The 20,991-nt window shown below is 33.7% G+C and overlaps 1 protein-coding gene and 1 pseudogene across 2 annotated transcripts in view; one reads left to right on the top strand and one right to left on the bottom strand.

Annotated features, from left to right (window-relative positions):
- Positions 1–20,991, bottom strand: part of LRP6 (LDL receptor related protein 6) — a 133,882-nt gene that overhangs the window by 60,448 nt on the left and 52,443 nt on the right. For both annotated transcript variants that reach the window (XM_016156367.2, XM_016156368.2), the window contains one exon: positions 15,283–15,480. In XM_016156367.2, the coding sequence (XP_016011853.1) occupies positions 15,283–15,480 (198 nt within the window). The remainder of the gene's footprint in view (positions 1–15,282; positions 15,481–20,991) is intronic.
- Positions 17,782–17,900, top strand: LOC118614019 (annotated as a pseudogene).

Here is a 20,991-nt window from a genome sequence, read left to right as displayed (position 1 = left end):
TAGTTTTTAAATCACTAAAAAGTTCTTAAAACAGCTTATTAAAATGAAGTAAATACTAGACTCTGGCTTATTTATATTCCCCAGGATTTCACACAACACTATGTGCAAAATTAGGTGGACATTAGACACTCAGGGAATGTATGATAAAAAACTTAATTTTCTTAAATGTAAATAACAGAGCTAAGGAGGCTGTCACTCGTTCTTGTCAAATTCTTTGGTCATTTACTAATTTGTCCAGCCAATGGAGACTTGTTCCTGAAAGTAAAGATAACTAGACTCAGTCTTCACCTTTCTTCTCTCTGGCTGGGATCACAAAGAAGGTATCCCCCTGGAAATGCAAGTTACTTCAAGGACTTGATCATGGGTGGTGAAAACAACAGCAGCAGGCACAAAGTGCAGTTCTTTGGTAGTGTGCCACAACAATAGGAGGTAAAAAATGGATCTCTACTAAGGAGACCGACATCTGTTGTAAATGATTACCACAAGAGGTTCAGCTAACAACAATCATCTCATATAGATAACAATTTAAAGGAAAAAAATTTTTTCTCCTTGTGATGAAAACTCTTAGGATTAATTCTCAACAACTGTCCCACATATCACACAGCAGTGCTATGTCATAAAAGACAGAAAGGCCAGCAAAGGATGGGTCAGTGACGCACCAGCTCAGTCTGATTAGGACATCCTTCAATCTTGAACCCTGGAGAAATTCTTCAAGGTCTCTGGAATGTGGCTGTTATCTTTGCCTATGTCTCTAGCACTGATATAAATTCCCCTATGTTTATAGTACACGGCTTCAATAACCATTAACTTGATAATAACTATACATTATATCTCCTTCTGAGACTACTCTGCTAAGCTCTCTAGACTTTGTCACCATAGTTTTCTGTAAACAACTCAAGCACAAACATGTCCAAAGCTGAACTCAACCTCATTCTCTTCCTATGGGAAAGGAAAGAAAGAAGTAACGAAAGGAACATTTTATTACAATAGAGTTTGTACTTTATCCTGAAAACAATGACAATTTATTGGGAGATTTAAGGAACTGAAATAATTAGTCTTTAAATCATTTTCTACACAACTACCAAAATGGCATTTCTAAAAGACAAATCCAGCCATGTCAATTTACTACTTGAAATGACTCCTAATACTTTTCAGGAGAAAATTCGAATGCCCTATCTTAGAATATTAGACCTTACATGATGTGGCTCCTTCCTATCCATCTCTCTAGACTTGCCTCCAACCATTCCATCACACTTCCTATTTCTACTGAATTACACTGATAAAAAATGAAGTCTTTTTTATAGCTGTAACTTGAAAACCTAATTCTAGTAATTAAGAATTAAAATTTTCCAGAAGGAGTTTTTATAGTCACCTTAGTTTTTAAAGTTTATCATTTTTCTACAATGTTTGTCAAGTCAGGTTAAAAGAGCATATTTACATCCCAGATACCTATGTTCAAGTCAATCAGCCATAGATATGTGAACCTGTTTCTGAACACCATTCTATTCTGTTGATCTCTAACTATCCTCAGATTTTTAATACTTCATTGTTTTAATTATTTTACCTTTATGGTATGTCTTGAAATCAAGTGGAATACTTTTTTTAATTATATAAAATCAATTAAGCTATTTTAACAGGTCTTAGGCATTTCCGCATAAATTTAGATTCAACTTATCATAAAAAAAAAAAAAGCACATTCACACACCCACAATAAAAGCCTTTAGGAATTTTTGTTGAGACTGTTGAATCTACAGACCAATTCAAGAAGAAATGCCATCTTAACAGTATATTGATAATTTTTTTTTCTTAAAGATAAATAATACAGTCTTCCCCCTGCTGTAATAGAGAAGAAAGAACTCTGCATTTTACCTCAGAAGGCACATAAGAGTCTTAAAAGTATTGTACTTTCTGCAGGGACAGTGTTTAGGAGGCATTATTAATTCATGTTAGGAAATACATATAAGAACCTTGAGTTATCTGTGTCCAAAAACAATTGACACACTTAAAAACTATTACCCGCAGCTTATACGAAGTCTGTTTTGAATGATATACAAATACAAAATAATTAAGTATATACTATAAATATCTGTTGTTTTTTTTCTAAGGAAGAGGGGAAGGAATGAATCTTTCAAGTTCTTCATGGGAATTGTATAGCTTATCTGGGTATTTCAGTTAACAAAAAAAGACTGACAATCAGCAATTATATAGCTTTTCCCAGAACTGAATGGTAAGACTCTTTTTCACTTTTTGCATGAGATCTCTTTGGAGAATTTAACAGATCTAAGGTTATGGATATTGTACTCAAGGGCATACTGGTGGTCAATTAACTTACTCCTTCCACAATCAGTTTGTATCCTTAAACTGAATGCCTTTCAGGCAAATGCTCTGGTGTTGATCTCAAAAGGAATTCAAAAAATGTGAAAGTTTAAGGACAAATCCTTTATCACTGGAAGAGCAGCTAAAAGCTCATGCCTTGCTGAGAACTGACCAAAAGCATCATAATCATAAATAGCACACAATTATTATTCTATAATAAATAATACTATTTGACACACATCTACTAAACACCTAGTAGTGCCTAGGTACTGTGCTCATCTACATGCGCTTATCAAAAGCAAAAACTACACTAGCTTAGAGGAAGACCAGTTAAGACACACAGAGTTTATCCTTATTTTAGATTCGAGATTTCCATCTTGAATTACATCAGCGTAATCATTTGTAAAATTACCTTTACTGAAATATGCTCCCAATTTTAAATAAAGCTAACCATGTAAAAGTAATATGAAAATAACACTCACCAAAAAAAAAAAAAAAAAAAAAAATTCAAACAATACCCATTATAGCCCTTATAGATTCTACATTAAAATTTCTTCTCAAATTTAGTATGATGAAAACCTTCTTGTGCAAAGAGCTCGTATGTTTCTACCTTTCCAATCGCGTATGCTAGTGACTCATTTTACTCTAGCTACTGAGAAGCTTATAGATAACCTGTTCTTAAATTTTATTATAAAATAAAGCAGATAGAAAATCACATAAGACAAATATATAACTTACTTAGTTACTATGTGGTTACCCAGTACCCGTCATCCAGGTCTAGAAAGAACTTTGCCAACAACCTGAGAAGGTATTCACCAATCCCATCCAGAACCCTTCCTCTCCACAAGAGTATTAATTCGACTTCACAGTAGTCATGTCCTTACTTTTCTTTATAGTTTTATTACCCAAGTGTGCAGCCACAGAAAACTAGTTTAGTCTTGAGCACCTATTTGTTTCATTTTCTATGCCTTTTAAATCTCTCTTTTTTAAAAGGCTGTTATACGTTTAGAGCAGTTTTAGATCCACAACAAAATTGAAGAAAAGGAAAAGAAATTTCCCATATACTTCCGACCCCAACACAGGCATAGTCTTCTCAATTATCAACATCCCCACCAGAGTGGTATTTTTGTTACAGCTGATGAACTTCTTACACCAGCCCATCATAATCACCCAAAATCCACAGATTACCTTAGAGATCAATCTTAAGTGTTGTACATTCTATAGGTCTGGACAAATGCATAATGACTCATATCCATCATTACAGCATCATACAGAGTGTTTTCACTGCCCTAAAAATCCTTTGTGCTCAGCCTATTCATCTCTCCCTCAACTACATTTTCAATCTCTTTTTAATCTATAGGTTCCCTCATCACTTCTTACAGTTGATCTGTTGAAAGACCTAGAATATTTGATCTGTTTTTCCAGATCAGCTAATACATAATCATGGCATATTTCAATGTCTCCCTGTCCTCTGTTTTACCTGCAAATTTTCTGCAAATGGCAAGTTTGATCATACTCACGTTGAATACTAAATATATCATTTCTTGTTCATTAAACTGGAATAGCTTCCCCATAGCTATTATTTTCTCATCTACTGGTAGATTCATATAGGAAAGGAAAGAAAAATTGCTTGACTCTCTTTATCATCAACATTCGAGGTAATGAATTTGGTTTCCTAACATCGTCTGGAAGCTGACTGCTTCCTTTTTAAAATATCATTAGAAACTTAAGAATTTAAACATACTTGATGGGTTTCTATCAATCACTGACCAGTGAGAGGCCTCTCAAGTTATTTCTCAGGTTTTCTGAAATGACTCAAGTAGTCTGTGGTCACTTTTCCTTGCTGTCTGGTATGATAATGTTCCAGCTCACCTTGTACCTTTCTTGCCAGAGATTTACAATTAATCATTTCCTCTGAAGGGTATTTCTTTTAAGGTGGAATGGTTTTACAAAATTACAATCTGGGTGCATTTTTCCCCCCTAGTCCTCTTTAGCGGTCATAGTATATAAACATACATATTTGTGTGTATGTACTTTGATAACATAAAATAGCTAATGAGCTCATGTCAGTACTTCTAACAAAAACTCAGAATTATCAGTTTCTTTTACTTAACTTCTTCAGTATTTCATCAATATTTCCTTTCACCCATACCAAGAATCCTACATATGTAAGGGCAATAAAGTTAATATATGATAATCAGTCACTTACTTAATCCAACATTACAGTCTCAAAAAACTCAACAGTAATAACTATACATGAATGTAGTTAATATAGAGTTTAACAAAATTTTTGCACGAAGTTGTTCTATTCTCATTTCAACTTTTTTACAGTGGTACTTTATCTACATAATCTAAACATATAGTCATTAGATATTATACTCAATTTTAAACATCCTTTAGTTTTCATACTACAAGTAATTATATTTATAATGTTCTTCATCAAGACTTATTCGATCATCATTTTAGTTGTCTAAAGTTTGGTTACCAGTACCTTTTCAAGAATGAGTCAAGGAAACAGTATTTCTTGACTTGCATATTGATAATGTTATCTACGGCTTTCTATGAGAAAGTCAATTTTGCTGAAGAAAGATCACTGACTCACATTTTCTTACTTGGAGTATCTTAAAAATACTACTCCATTTAGTTCTGACAGGAAGTTTTGCTGTGAGAAAGTCTGATGTTAGTCTACTTGTCTTTTCCTTTTAAGTTATTTACATTATTCTTAAAGGTCCCAAGAATTTTTTTTTTCTACAGAGTAATTTTACTAGAATGTATCTTGATGTTTGCTCTGGTTTATATTCTCAGGTATATAACATTCTCTTTCAATCTGTAGTTTCAAATCTTCTTTTTCCTGAATTATAGTTTTTCATATTTGTTCTGTTTCCTTGCTTTGGTTATCTTTCTAAAAGTCTTTTATCTGTATGTATGTTATTTCTCCTTTGCCTATCTTCAATAGTTGTGACTCTCTCTCAAATCCTTTTTATCTTTTCACATTCTTTCTGGTCTTTAAATTTTTCCTCCTTTTCAACTTCCATTTAAAGATCTTTTCTGTTTATTCACTTTTGCATCCCTTCTGGTTTAGCTATCTTTTCTGAAACAATTTTATACTTTCCTGAACTGTGTTATATCATTTCTGAGCTTTCGAATTTTAAGTTGGTTTTTGACAGGTGATATTCGTTACTGACAGAGCATTTTAAAATGAAGGTCTGATCTGTTCTATGGTCATATCTTTCTTTCTAGGGAATTTCCTATGTAAGGCATTATTCTGTTCATCATTCGTTTTTCCTCTTTATAACTTTTTTTCTTCAGTGCTATTGCGGTATAATTGACAAATAAAATTGAAAGATATTTAAGGTGTATATTGTGATGATATACATATAAATTGTGAAAGAATTCCCCATCTAGTTAATCACTATCACATCTCACAAATTTTTGCTCTTTGTATTTTGTTTTTCCTTTTCAGAATTTTTTGGTGAGAACATTTAAGTTCTACTCTCCTAATTTCAATTATATAATACAGTTATCAACTATAATCATGTTATATACTAAATCCTCAGATCTTATTCATCTTACAGCTAGAAGTTTAAACCCTTTTAACAACCTCTATTTCCCCCACAGCCTAGCTTCTGACATTTTCTTCTGTTTCTATGAGTTTTACTTCCTGTTAAGATTCTACACATACTTGGTATCATACAGTATTTGTCTTTATCCGACTCATTTCATTGAAGATAATGCCCTTGAGGTCCATTCATGTTGTCACAAACAGCAGGATGTCCTTCTTTCTCATGGCTGAATAATATTCCATTAATGTACATATATACTACATCTTCTTTACCCATTCATCCACTGACATTTAGGTTGTTTCTAGGTGGCTATTGTGAATAATGCTTCTATGAACATGGAAGTGTAGATGTTTCCTTAAGACCTTTTTTCATTTCCTTTGGATATATAATCAGAAGGGGGAATTAACTAGGATCACATGGTACTAATATTTTTATTTTTCTGAGGAACCTCCATATTGTTTTACATACTGTATGTACCAATATACAACCCCAACAGTGCAAAAGGTTTCCCTTTTCATCACATCCTCACCAGTACTTATCAATTATATTTTTGATTATAAAAATTCTAAGAGATGTGAGATGGTAACTCACCATGGTTTTGATTTGCATTTCCCTGATAATTAGTGTTGTTCAGCACCTTTTCATGTACCTGTTGGCTGAATGTTAAGTCTAGCCTAAAAATAAAAAGTCTACTCAATTCCTCTGCCCATTTTTTAATGCAGTTTGTGCTTTTTACTATCGAGATATATGACTTCATATTTTGAATATTAGCACCTTCTCAAATATAATTTGCAAATATTTTCTCCCATTCCACAGGATGTCATTTCATTTTGTTGATGGTTTCTTTTTTTCCATACAGAAGCTTTTTAGCTTTTTAGTAGTCCCACTTATTTTTGCTTTCACTGCCTTACTTTTGGTATAAAATTCAAAAAAATCACTGCTAATACCGATGTCAAGGAGTCTTTTTCCTGTTTTTCCTTCTAGGAGTTTTGTGGTTTTAGTTTATATTTAAGTCTTTTACCCATGTTTGGTTGATTTCTGTGTATTAAATATGGCTCCAGTTTCATTCTTTTGCGTGTGGCTGTCCAATTTTCCCAACATCATTTATTAAACTATCCTTTCCCCAGTATATATTCATGGCTTATTTTTTGTACATTAATTGACCAAATATGCATAGGTTTATTTCTAGGCTCTCTATTCTGTTTCACTGACCACTGTGTCTGGCTTTATGCCAATACCATATTGTTTTGATTATTACAACTTTGGAATATAGCTTGAAATTAGAAAGTGCGGTGCCTCCAGCTTTGTTCTTCTTTTAGAAGATTGCTTTGGCTATTCAGGATATTTTATGGTTCCATACAAACTTTAGGTTTGTTTTATTTCTGTAAAAAATACCATTAGAACTGTAATAGGGATTGCATTCATTTGCAGATGGCTTTGGGTAGTATGGACATTCTAATGAACTAATTTTTCCAATCTATGAGCATGGATTAATTTCCACTTATTTTTGTCTTCAATTTCTTTCATCGGTGCTTCTAGTTTTCAGTGTACAGGCCCTACACCTCCTTGTTTAAAATTTATTGCTGGGTATTACATTGTTTTTGATGCTATATAGAAAATAAGACTGGTTTCTTAATTTCTCTGTTTATTAACATATAGAAAAGCAATCAATTTCTGTATACTGATTTGTATCCTGAAAATTTACAAACTTTTTTCATTAGTTCTAACAGTTTTGTGTTGGACTTTTTAGGATTTCCTATATATAACATAAGGTCATCTGCAAATACAATTTTACTTCTTCAATTCATATCTGGATGCCTTTTTCTTTTTCTTGCCTAAGTGTTCTGGCTAGGACCGCTAGCACTATGTTGAATAAAAATAGTAAGAGTGAATATCCTTGTCTTGTTTTGAGCTTAGGAAAAAAGCATTTAGCTTTTCACTTTTAACATGAGATATGAATTTGTCAGATACAGCTTTTATTTTGTTGAGGTACATTCCCTCTATATCCACCTTGTTAAGAGTCTTATCACGAATGGATGCTGAATTCTGTCAATTGCTCTTTCTGTACCTATTAAGATGACATAATTTTTATCCTTCATTTTGTTAATGTACTGTTATCACATGGACTGGTTTTCATATGATGAAACACCCTTGGTCCCTGAAATAAATTATATTTGATCATGGCATATGATCCTTTTAATGCACTGCTGAACTGTATTTCCTAGTATTTTGTTGAGGATTTTTGCATCTACAGTAGTTCCCCCTTATTGCGATTTTCAGTTATCCACAGTCGACCACAGTCTGAAGATATGTAATGGAAAATTCCAGAAATAAACAATGCTTAAGTCTTAAATTGTACACTGTTCTGAGTAAATGATTAAATCTCACACATCCCTCTCCATCCCAGGACATGAATTGTCCATCTGTCCAGTGTATCGACACTGTACATATTGTAAAATCATGTATTTTGAGAGAGAACACATCCACATAACTTTTATTACAGTAATTATAATTATCCTATTTTATTATTAATTATTATTGTTAATGTCTTACTATGATAAAATGTATATATCAAACTATATTATAGGTATGTATGTATAGGAAAAAAACGGAGTATATATAGGGTTCGGTACTATCTGCAGTTTCAGGTACCCACTGGGGGTCTTGGAACATATCCCCTGTAGTTAAGGAGGGACTATTCTATATTCATTAGGAATGACTGGCCTGTAATTTTCTATTCTTATAAGTTCCTTATCTGGTTTTGGTATCAGGGTAATGCTGGACTCATAAAATCAGTTTGTAAGTATTCCTCTGTTTTTTAAAAGACTTTGGAGAAGTATTGGCATAAATCCTTCAAATATTTGGCTGAATTCACCGCTAAAGCCGTCTGGTCTTGGACTTTTATTTGCTAGGAGGTTTTTGATTAATGATTAAAACTCCTTACAAATAATTGGTCTTGTTCATATTTTCTATTTCTTCATGATACAGTTATGGTAGGTTGTATGTTTTGAAGAATTTATCCAGTAATTCTAGGTCTTTCAATTTGATGATATATACTTGTTCATAGTAGTCTCCTATGATCTTCTGTATTTGTATGGTATTAGCTGTAATATCTCATTTCTGATTTTATTTCAGTGCTCTCTCTGTCAAATCTAGCTAAAAGTTTGTCTACTTTGTGTCACTACTCAAAAATCCAGATCTTCATTGAACTTTTCTACTGTCTGTTTAGTCTCTATTTCATTTATTGTCACTCTGATTTTTGTTATTTCCTTCCTTCTGGTAACTTTAGGCTTGATTTGTTCTTCTTCACCTAGTTCTTTGGGATGGAAAGTTAGGTTGTTTATTTTAGGTCTTTCTTTTTATTTTAATGTAGGCATTTATCACTATAAGCTTCCCTTTTATAACTGCTTTTGCTGCACCCCACAAGTTTTGGTATGTTCTATTTCCATTTCATTTGTTTCAAGATATAGTTTGAGTTCCCTTTTAATTTCTTCCTTGAACCCTATATGTTGTTGAGGAGCATCTTGTTTAATCTCAACATAGTTGTGAATTGTTCAATTTTCTTCTTTAACTGGGGTATAATTGAAGTATATTATGTTTCAGATGTACAACATAATGATTAGATATTTGTATATATTGCCGAATGATCACAATAATTCTAGTTAACATCCATCACCATATATAGTTAGAATTTTTTTCTTGTGATGAAAACATTTAAGATTTACTATCTTAGTAACTTTAAAATATGCAATACAGTATTATTAACTATAGTTGTCATGTTGTACATTACATCCCCCTGACTTACTTATAACCTAGAATTTTGTACCTTTTGACTCTTTTCACCTATTTTGCCCAGCTCCACCTCTAGCAGCCACCAACTATTTTCTGTATTATGAACTTGGTTTTTTGTTGTTGTTGTCGTTTTCTTTTTTTTGAGTCGACATAAAGTGAGATCATGTATTTGTCTTTCTCTGTCTTATTTATTTCACTTAGCATAATGCCTTTAAGGACCATTCATGTTGTTGTAATTGGCAGGGTTTCCTTTTTTATGGCTGAATGATACTCCATTGTGTGTGTGTGTGTGTGTGTGTGTGTGTGTGTGTGAGAGAGAGAGAGAGAGAAAGAGAGAGAGAGAGAGAGAGAGAGAGAGAGAGAGAGAGAGAGAGAGAGAGAGAGAGAGAATGAGAGTGCGCGCATGAGAGAGAAAGCCAACAAACCACATCTGCTTTATCCATTCATCAGGCGATGAAGACTTAGGTTGTTTCCATATATGGCTATTGTAAATAATGCTGAAATGAACATGAGAGTGGCATGTTTTCTTTTTCTTCAGATAAATACCCAGAAGTGAAACTGCTGAATAATGTAGAAGTTCTATTTTTAATTTTTTGAGAAACTGTTTTCCAGAGTGGCTGCACTCATTTATGTCCCCAAGTGAACAAGAGTTCCCTTTTCTCCATATGATTACCAACACTTATTTCTTGTCTTATTGATAATAGACAGCCATTTCTAACAGGTGTGAGGTCATAATTTTCCAATTTCCTTTTTGTAATTTATTTCTAGTTTCTTACCATTGTGGTCAGAAAAGATGCCTGATATAATTTCAACCTTCTTAAATGTATTAAGATGTTTATGGCCTAACATGATCTATTTTGGAAAATGTTCTATGTGAACTTGAGAAGAATGTGTAATCTGGTGCTGTTGGATGGAATGTTTTAAATATGTCTTAAATTCACCTGGTCTAACATGTGGTTTAAATCCAATGTTTCCTTATTGGTTTTGTTTCTGGATGATACAGCAATTGTTTAAAGTAGGGTAATGAAGTCCTTACTATTATTGTATTGCTCTACATTTCTCTCTCCATGTCTATTAATATTTGCATTATATACAGAGGAGCTCCTATGCTGGGTATATGAATCTTTACAAAGTTAAAGCTTGTTGGACTTAATGTTGGCCCCATTATCATTGTATAATCACCTTTGTCTCTTGTTACAATCTGCAGCTTAAAGTTGATTTTGCCTAAGTACTGCTACCCCCGCTTTCTTTTGGTTTCCATTTGAATAGAATATATTTTACTATCCCTTCACCTTCAGGCTATGTGTTTCCTTAAAGCTGAAATGAGTCTCTTGCAGGAAGCATATAGTGGGTCTTGTGCTTTTATTCATTCAGACACTATGCATTTTCACTCCATTTCCATACATAAAATTGATAAGTATGAACTTATTATTGCCATTTTGTTAATTGTTTTCTGGCTGTCTTTATTTCCTTCGTTCTTTTCTTCTCTTGCTCTCTCTGCCTTTGTGATATTATTTTTTTTTTATAGTGGTATGCTTAAATTCCTTTCTAGTAATTCTTTTGGTTTTTGGTTACCATGATGAGGCCTACAAAAGACATCTATCACAGCAGGGCTCAGCACAGATGAATCTGTTAGACTCGCCACCTCCCAGACTCTTCCTAAAAGAAGTCTATTTGTATACTTTAAAAGTTTCTCTCTAATGGTCAGGCTTCTAGGTTAGCAGATATCTAGGAGGTGACTTGTAATCCTTCCAGGAGACCAGGGAAACCAGCAGACATCGCCTCTGCCTTCTAGCTCTAGCTCACTCCAAACCTCTAGTATCTCCACAGAATCAGCTTGTATACATATCTGGTGCCCCAGCTTTTTTTCATGCTGCCCAAGGGATGGGCCCCTGGACTGTGTAGCTCTGAGAGCCAACAAGTCTTGCATTTACAAGTCCCATAGGATAGTAGTAAATAATGAAGCCGTTCTTAACAGGTACAGGTGCAACCTCTTCTGCAGCTATATATCTACACCCAGCACAGAGGGAGCAGGAAAAAAGCTTGTCTCTCAATTTCTCCCTAGAAGGGCCCTAACTATATACTTTCCCAGCTGCTGCCTGGGAGTCCACCTTCCAGTCAGCCTCCATCTAGGTGCTGACTGCTACGCTCCACTTTGCAATGCAAGGCAGATATCAGGGTACTCTCAACTACTTGGAGCCACTAAGAACAAAGGCAATTTGGACAATCACAAAAGTCTGAGAGATATGCAAGAGCTCAGGCCAGGCTGATTGGTAACATGCACCTCCTACACAAGATTACTCCACCAAGAATGAGAGAGGTAGTTGCACAGAAACAAATACAGAGCCAAGGAAAATGAAGAAACAAGGGAATATGTTGGAAACAAAAGAACAAGAAAAACTCCAGAAACAATAAAAAAGATATGTGATTTACTTAATAAAGAGTTCAAAATAACGGTCATAAAGATGCTCACAGAGATTAGAAGAACAACATATGAACAAGGGAAATTTCAATAAAAAGACAGAAAATATAGGAAAATACCAAATGGAAAGATCACAGAACTGAAGAATACAATAAAGTGAAAAGTACAATAGAGGGGTACAGCACAACACACTAGATCAGACAGGAGAAAGGATCAGCAAATTCAAAGACAGCACAGTGCAGTGAAATTCATCCAAACACAGAGGTAGAAATAAAAGTGAAAATAGCTTAAGGGACTTATGGGACACCATCAAGTGGACAACTTGCATGATAAGACGGAGAAAGCTTACTGAAAGAAATTGGCTGAAAATTTCCCTAACCTGAGGAAAGTAATAGACATCCAGAGCCCAGAAGCCTAGAAAGTTCCAAAAAAGATGACTTCAAAAGGACACACACCAAGACACATTACAATTAAATTGTCAAAAGTTAAAGACAAGGAGAGAATCTTAAAAATAGCAAGAAAAAAAACAACTTGTTTCACATAAGGGAATCCCCATAAGACAATCAGATTTTTTTTTTTTTTTTTTTAGCAGAAACATTACAGACTAGGAGAGAGTGGCATGACATATTCAAAGTGCGGGAAGACAAAAACTGCCAACCAAGAATACAGCAAGCCCTTAATGTCATTAATAGGTACTGTGACTTTAAGCAAATTGATGAAATGACATATAATGAAACCGATTTCACCACAGGCTAATTGATATAAACAAGAGTTAAGTTCTCATCGACATTGTAACAAAACCAAGTTGAACAAAACATTATTCAAGGACCTGCTCTATTCTATCTAGTAAATTTGTCCTTCAGAATGGAAGGAAAGATAAAGTTTCCAGACAAGCAGAAGATGAAGAAATTCATCACTACTATATCGGCCTTACAAGAAATGTTAAAGGAACTTCTTCAAGCTGAAACAAAAGAGCATTAATTAGTAATGGCTAAACATATGAAAGTATAAATCTCACTGGTAAAGATAAATATATACTTACATTTGGAGTACTCTAATGTTGTAATAGTGATGGGTAAATCACTTATAAATCTAATATTTATGTGTTAAAAGACAAAAGTAGTAAGAATAACTATGAGATTAAAAGACAAAAGTAGTAAAAATAATATCGATAATGTATTAATACACAAGATAAAAAGATACTGTGACATCAGAAACATTAAAAAGTGGGGAGAGTTAAAATGTAGAGCTTAGGTATACATTCGAAGTTAAGTTGTTATTAGCAAAAAATACAGCTATAAATAAGATCTTTATAATAACCTTAAATGGGATTTTACGTTGGTTTTTCTGTTTCTCATGTTTATGTGAAATTAGTTTTTCTGAACCGTGAGAAGAAAGTAGTTACTCTAACTTAAAAGAATTCAGTCTTCTGTTGTTTTCATGTAATGTTAAAACTATGGTAGCTTCCTTTCTGAAGCTGTCCCTCTTTCCATCCTTAATTGGACCTTCTTTCCCTACCCTTCTGTTCCTCTCAAGTTTCCCTATTCTGCTTAATTTTGATGTTATTATTCTATTCAATTTTGTTTCTGTTCAGTGTGGTACTCTGTCCTGATAAAGAACCCTAGCAGGTTCATTTCAAGAATCCTTTGGAACCAGTCTGCTCTATGCTCTTCTGTCTTTACCATGAACACACTGTACTTGCTTGATATTAGAGTGGGAACCCCCACCCTCACATTTCAGCTGCTGCTCTTAATATAGGCTACCACATTGTCTAGTAAATAGTTGAGGCTATTTGGAGGTATCTGGCATTTAGGTTCAATGAAACACCCCATTCATTTTCTCTGCTTAACTCTTGCAGACAGGAAAGCTATGAAGGTCTTGTGGCTGTTAGTGGTCTGCCCTTACTTGCTTTTATTTCTGGATGCCCGAGGTTAGTTTTATGGTATGTTTTTGGATTTGCTATCTAGTTTCATTGGTTTTTGTGTGAGTATCCCAAGGGAGTCCATAAAACTATGACATGGCCATATTCATTTCCTAGCATCCCTCTCAAAGCCAAATTTAAAGTTCAAACACAAAAATTATGTTTTTACATTCACCATAAACTTGTTACTTTTTGACATCCATTTCTAATTGTTTTAAAACCATCTTGTTGTAATTCGTTTCATTCTTTTTTAAAACAAGGCAAAAAAAAAAACACTCTAATTCCATGATTATACCAAGTTTATTTTAATAAATTCTTTAACTCTTTCCTGGTTTTCAATATTTCTAAATGCTTCCTGGTTCATCATTCAGATAATCTACAAATGCTTAACCTTGGAAATACTCCTTCAACTCCTGGCTCTCTAGTTTCTATTGGAGTCTTAGAGTAAGACCACTAGAAACCCAAATAATCATTCGAACACAAGAACATAAAGTGTTTTTAAAAATCTGAACATGATCTGAGTAGAAATCTCATTTTTATTTATTATAATGTTGTCTTTCTTAAATACTGGGGTATCGCATACATGCAAGAGGTTTTCTTCTAGTCTAGGAGTCAGCAAACCATAGCCCACTGGCTTACTATATATGTTGTAAATAAAGTTTTACTAGAACACACCCATGCCCATTTCCTTATGTATTACCTATAGCTGCTTTCACACCGCAACAGCAGAGGTAAGTAGTTACAACAGAGGTCATATATGACCCACAATGTCTAAGATAAGTTTGCCAACCACTGTCCTAATCTGGAGATTTATTAAATGAACTTCCATGAGCAGTACCTAAGGCCCTATAGAAATTCTGAATAGGATGTCCAGCACATTGCATAATATTTAGCATCCCTGGCCCCCCTGAAACTAAAAGGCTAGCAGCACTCCCAGTCCTTGTGTTAACCAAAATTCCCTACACATTTCCAAACACTCTTGGAGAAAGAAGAAGTCCTATTTCTGGTTGAGAATCACTCAAGAACTAAATTAGCTCAGAATAAAGGAGAAAATAGAGTCCATAAACTCTAAATGCTACCAAGAGAAATATAGTTACCTATTTCAAAAGCAAACTGAAAGTCTATTTTTCTTCCCCTTTGACACTTAGCCTAAAATATGCTAATTTATTCTTAATAAAATTAGGCTTTATAATTTGATTACTATATCAAGATGTTATGGCATTCACTTTTACTTAAAGTTTAAAAATAAATGTACATGGCAACCTTACCGATTTGTTCCATCCAGATTTGATTTATGGATGAAATTAAGTTTTGCATCCGCCCAATAAAGCTTCTGTTCCTGGTAATCCAAAGTCAATCCATTTGGCCAGTAAATTTCAGTGTTTATTATAATGAAACGACTTGAACCATCCATTCCAGCACGTTCTATCTTTGGTACTTCTCCCCAGTCTGTCCAGTACATGAACCTAAAAATGATATAAACAATAAACAGTAACATAAGCAGATTAACAGCCAAGTTTTTATAATTATCACGAAAACTCTCAGGAACACTAAAACTGCAACTCCTAGAAATTATCGAAATTTTAATAATCTACCTTTCTGCCACCATCATAGTAATAACTGATTCAGGCAAGCAACACTGAGGATGCAAAAACCATTTGATCAAAGTTTACTGGGGAAAAAGGACATTTACATTATCTCAATGTATCTCCCCAGAGATTACTTACTGACAAAGGGGAAAATGGCAGCTTTAGAGAAAATAAACTCAGTAGACACCACCTTAACCACATCATTTAAGTAAACGTCATCAATTAGGAAACAAGGTGGCATTAAAAATGTGATGTACTGGCAAAGACATACCATCTTTTATGTAGATCTCTTACACAGTATTCCTGTCAAGTTATTTAATAGAAATGTACTAATGTTAATTTTCTAAATATGATCATTGTAGTATAAAGTACACAGAATTTCATTGTACTATTTTTGCTTATAGTCTACAAGTTTGAAATTTTTGTCCTAATTAAAAAAAAAATGTAAGTTTTAATAGTCTCATTCCTGAATGAAAAAGAAAAATTTCCTTGATTTACAGGTAAAACTTTTAATGTGTTATATGTCAATTAAAATCAGATTTTTAAAAAAGTTATGAGCGTGTTATGAACTACATATGAGGTACTTAATAAACATGTTTAAATGCAATTGAAATTCAAGTATAACTTTTACTCAAAAAATTGGTGGAATGGTGATACTGGAATAATTTCACTTGCGTATACTGGTATTTCATATAAACTGCTTACTCAAAGAAATGATGGGAAGAGAATATCAGGTGGGGAATAAACATACTTCCTAGATACAAGTCACTGTGCTAACTGCTTTACACACATTTTCTCACTTAAACTTATTAGCAACATTATGAACTATTATTTGTCACCATATTTCAGATGAAAAAAAAATTCAGAAAAGTTAGTGTATTGCTCAGTCACACAGCTAATAAATGCAGAACAGAAATTCAAATTCCCTGTATCCCTCAAATTCCAAACTTATGTCACAAGTGAGATCCCTGACTTATAAAGAATAAAGGGCGAAGTACTCCCTAAATTGAGGATAATGACTGAATATTGTTCAGTATGAGGGGAAAAAGAATGATCGGGTTCATACAAGATAAAACTACATACACAAGAAAGCAAGCCAAACAATTTCGGACCATGTTAGAATTTTTGGTTTTTATTCTGAGAGCAAACATAAAGGCACTTGAAAACTTTTAAGGTTGGAGGTGAAATGACCAGCTTTGTGGGTTTGGGGGTGTTAGTGCATGTGGGTGTGGGGGTGGGGGGCTGGCTGCAATGTGAAGAAAGATTGGAGAAAAGCTAAAAAAAAAATAGAGAGGCCAGAGCTCCAGGAATGGCTCTGTGAAGAGCTCAGCAAATCCTCTCCCCTAAATGCAATGCGGAAAAGAAAAAAAGAAAAAGATTATTAAAAAGAACAAGTCTCTGAAATCAATCAAAAAACATATAACAAAATGAAAAGAAATTTCAAAATTCAAGAAATCTAACAAATCTCAGTAAGGACTGTGGTATTTCAGCTACAGGTTACTTGCATCACCATCCGCAATACTGCAAGGTTTGTGGCATAGAGTTCTACTCTACGCAGACATGGCAAGCCATACAGATTGGCAGCTAACTGGTCCTGTAAAAGAGGGCTATTTTATTTGGAGTAGTTAATGCAAAAATCTAAGCCTAGGAATGTTGTCAAAAACAAGAGTGCTTTTAGTGGTAAACAATGAGAGAGGGTTATTCACAGCAATACTGGGTGGGGAAAACAACAAAATGGCACACCTCATAGAAAATTTAATAGGGAGATCTAGGGAGGTCTGCAGTCTTACTCAGACACCCACAGTAGACAGATACACCGCCCCAAGCCAAAACCCTCTTTGCATGGATGTGTGGGAGGGTGTCATTAAGATTATCAAAATTATTGGCTCAGTTTCTGCTTGAGACTCTAAGAATCAGAGTAAAATAGAGTCTTCTGGAGTCTTCTAACAACGGTGCTAATTTTAGAGCTACCTAGATACTATCTAGGGCCAAAAAGTATTAATAAGGCACTTCTAATTTCACACAGGGGTCTAACAGGTCAAAAGAATAAACTTCAAGGTGACCACAGAAAACTAAAAAAAAAATAAAAGAATAACAAACATGAAGGTAATAGGAGCAGTCCTATACCTATTAAAGAAATTAAATTCATAATTTAAAATCTTACAATAAATAAAGCTCGTCTACGGCTATGCCACCCTGCACAAGCCCAATCCCATCTGATTTCAGAAGCTAAGCAGGGTCAGGCCTGGTTAGTACTTGGATGGGAGATCACCTAGGAAGACCAGGAGCTGTAGGTGTAAAAAATAAAAAATAAGGGATTGTAAACTGACAAGGTCCTTGCAATCGAAGGGAATGGAAGGGAACGGAAAGAGGGGAAAGGAGGGGAGGGAAGAGAAGGAAAAAAGGAAGAAAGAAAACTCAAGGTTTACATAACTAAATTGCTGAGTTCCACCAAATATTTCAAGACTAAATAATACAAATTCTACAAAAATTCTTTCGAAAATAGGAGGGCGTAATAAATACCCAATGTATTGTATGAAGTCAGCATTATCTTGATTCTAAAATCTGAAAATGACATTACCAACAACAACTATAAACCAATATTCTTCATGAACACAATGCAAAAACCCTCAATAAAATGTTAGCAAATCAAATACAACAATATATAACATAATACATCATGACCAACTGGGGTTATTAACGCCAGAAATACAAGGCTGGTTCAATATTAGAAAATAAATGAAATTCACTATAGCAACAGGCTAAAGAAGAAAAACCATGTATCATCTGAACAGATAAGGGAAGGCATTTGAAAAAAATTTCACCATCAATTCATAACAAAAACTCTCAGCAAGTTACAACAGAGAACTTCCTTACCTTAATAATGTACATCTACAAAAACACTTGCAGCTAACACCATATATAATGATAGATGACTGAATGCTACTTGGAATATATGGTAAAGATGTCTGCTCTCACTGTTCCAATTTAACATCCTACTGAATGTCTTAGCCAGTGAGATGGGGGGAAGGGACGAAGAAAAAGAGAAGGCAAGTAAAAGAAGCACACAAACTGAAAAATAAAAATGTCTCTATTTACAGACATGATTATCTATGCCTAAAATTCCAAACAATCTACAAAAAGGTACTAGAATCAATACATGAGTTGAGCAAGATCTCAGGATATAAGGTTGATAAAAATTCAATTATATTCTATACAAAAGCAATGAACATTTGGAAGTTAAAATTTTTAAACAGTATCATATATAATAGAATTATAAAACATGAAATACGTATAAATGTAACAACACATGTGCAGGATCTATAGGCTGAAAACTACAAAATGGTGATGAAGAAATTAAAGACCTAAATAAATGAAGAGCTATGCCATGTTCACAGACTGGAAAACTCAATATGATTAATATGGTGATTCTCCCAAAGCTAATTAGGATTTACAATCCTAATCAAAATTCCAAGATTTAATTAGAAAATGACAAGCTGATATTAATATTCATTTGAAAAATGAAAGACCAGAATTGTCAAAACAATTCTGAAAATGAAAAAATCTTGAAGAACTCATATAGTTTTCAAGACTTACTGTCTTGACTACAGTAAACAAGACAGCATGTTATTGACAAAACAACAGTCACGAAAATCAAAAGAACAGACCAGTATCCAGAAATATACTCACACATATGTATTTAACTGGTTTTCAATAAACATGCAAAGACAGTTCAATGGAGGATAGTTGCTGCTGGAACAACTGAACACTGATAGGCCAAAAGATGAACTTCAATCACAACACACACCACACACAAAAATTAACTTATAATGGGTTATAGGGTTAAATTGTAAAACCTAAAACTTTTGGGGGGGGGGGAGAAAATCTTTCTGACCTTGGATTAGACAAAGACTTCTAAAATCTGACATCGAAAGCCAAAAGCACAAGCCCAAAAAGAAAAATGATAATCAAAATATAAAATGTCAGCTCCTTGAAAGATGTTAAGAGAGTGAAAAAACAAGCCAAAGACCAGGAAAAAACAATTTATCAAACACATCTGATAAAGGACTTGTATCCAAACTAAATCATCAACTTTTGAAATGCAACGATGAGGAAAAACAATATAAAACTTGGCAAAAATTTTAAGATATTTCAACAAAGAAAATATAAAAATAACATTAAACACGTACCTAGATACTCACCATCATTACTCATTAGAGATATAAATTAAAACCACAATTAGGTAACACTGCATACATATAAGAATGGCTTAAACAGAAGATGACAATATCAAATACCAGTGAAGATGCAAAAAGCAACTAGAACTCTTACATTGCTGGTGGAAATGAAAAATGGTATAGCCACTTTGGAAAATTTTCAGTTTCTTATAAAGTTAACTATAATTACCACAGTGCCCAGCAATGTGATTCCTGGGTATTACCCAAGAGTAATAAAAGAAAAAAGAAAATTTATGTTCACATCAAAATCTGTACAGGAATGTTTATAGTAGCTTTATTTGTAATCACCAAAACTGGAAATAACACAGGTTCTTAAACTGATTAATGGTTAAACAAATTGCAATACATCCATACAGTGGACTACTATTCAGCCAGAATCAAAAATAAATTACTGATAAATATAGAAACAGAGATGAATCTCAAATGTATTGTGCTGAGTGAAAAAAGCCAGTCTGAAAAGCTACATATTGTATGATTCTATTTATACAACATTCTGGAAAAGGCAAAATTATAGGAATAGTAAACAAATCAGCAATTGCCAGGAGCTGAGGATGAGGCAAGAAGATAAATACAATGGAGCATACCCTTTGCTCAAATGCCTTACTATCCAAAATATGGTCCATGGATCAACAGCCTCAGTAAAATCTGAGGGTCCACCCTAGAACTACTAAATGAGAATCTGCATCGTGACAAGAAAATAAAATCAAAGTATTATCTTTCCTTACAGACGTGTCTGTAACATCAAAAAATGCACAGTAAACACACAGTAATAGAATATACACAACTCTAGAGAACAGTAAGCAGTATTTCTAGGATAAATCAATAAAGCATTTGGCAAATTGTTCCTATCAATTCAGAAAAACCATCAATTAAATCTCAATTATATTGTGACTATTTGCTAAACCCAAAATTATAGCTGATACAGTCCAACACCAAGATAAAATACTTTAGATCATTCTCCCAGAAAATGTGGTAATCATTTATGCCATTCACTACGCTTAATAAAATTATAAAGATGTGCCAAGGTTTTTAAGAAATATATGCTCCAAGGTTTCTAAGAATATTTCTCTAATTATTTCATCCAAACCTTTCATTTAATCAAAAGAAAAAATAGGATCTCAATTTTCTCAAACCTTTATATGCATGTTAT

Source organism: Rousettus aegyptiacus, unplaced genomic scaffold (genome assembly GCF_014176215.1).
Source record: "Rousettus aegyptiacus isolate mRouAeg1 unplaced genomic scaffold, mRouAeg1.p scaffold_m13_p_2, whole genome shotgun sequence".
Lineage (NCBI taxonomy): Eukaryota > Metazoa > Chordata > Mammalia > Chiroptera > Pteropodidae > Rousettus > Rousettus aegyptiacus.
The sequence above is the reverse complement of the archived record's forward strand: the minus strand, read 5'-3'. Positions and strand labels throughout refer to the sequence as shown.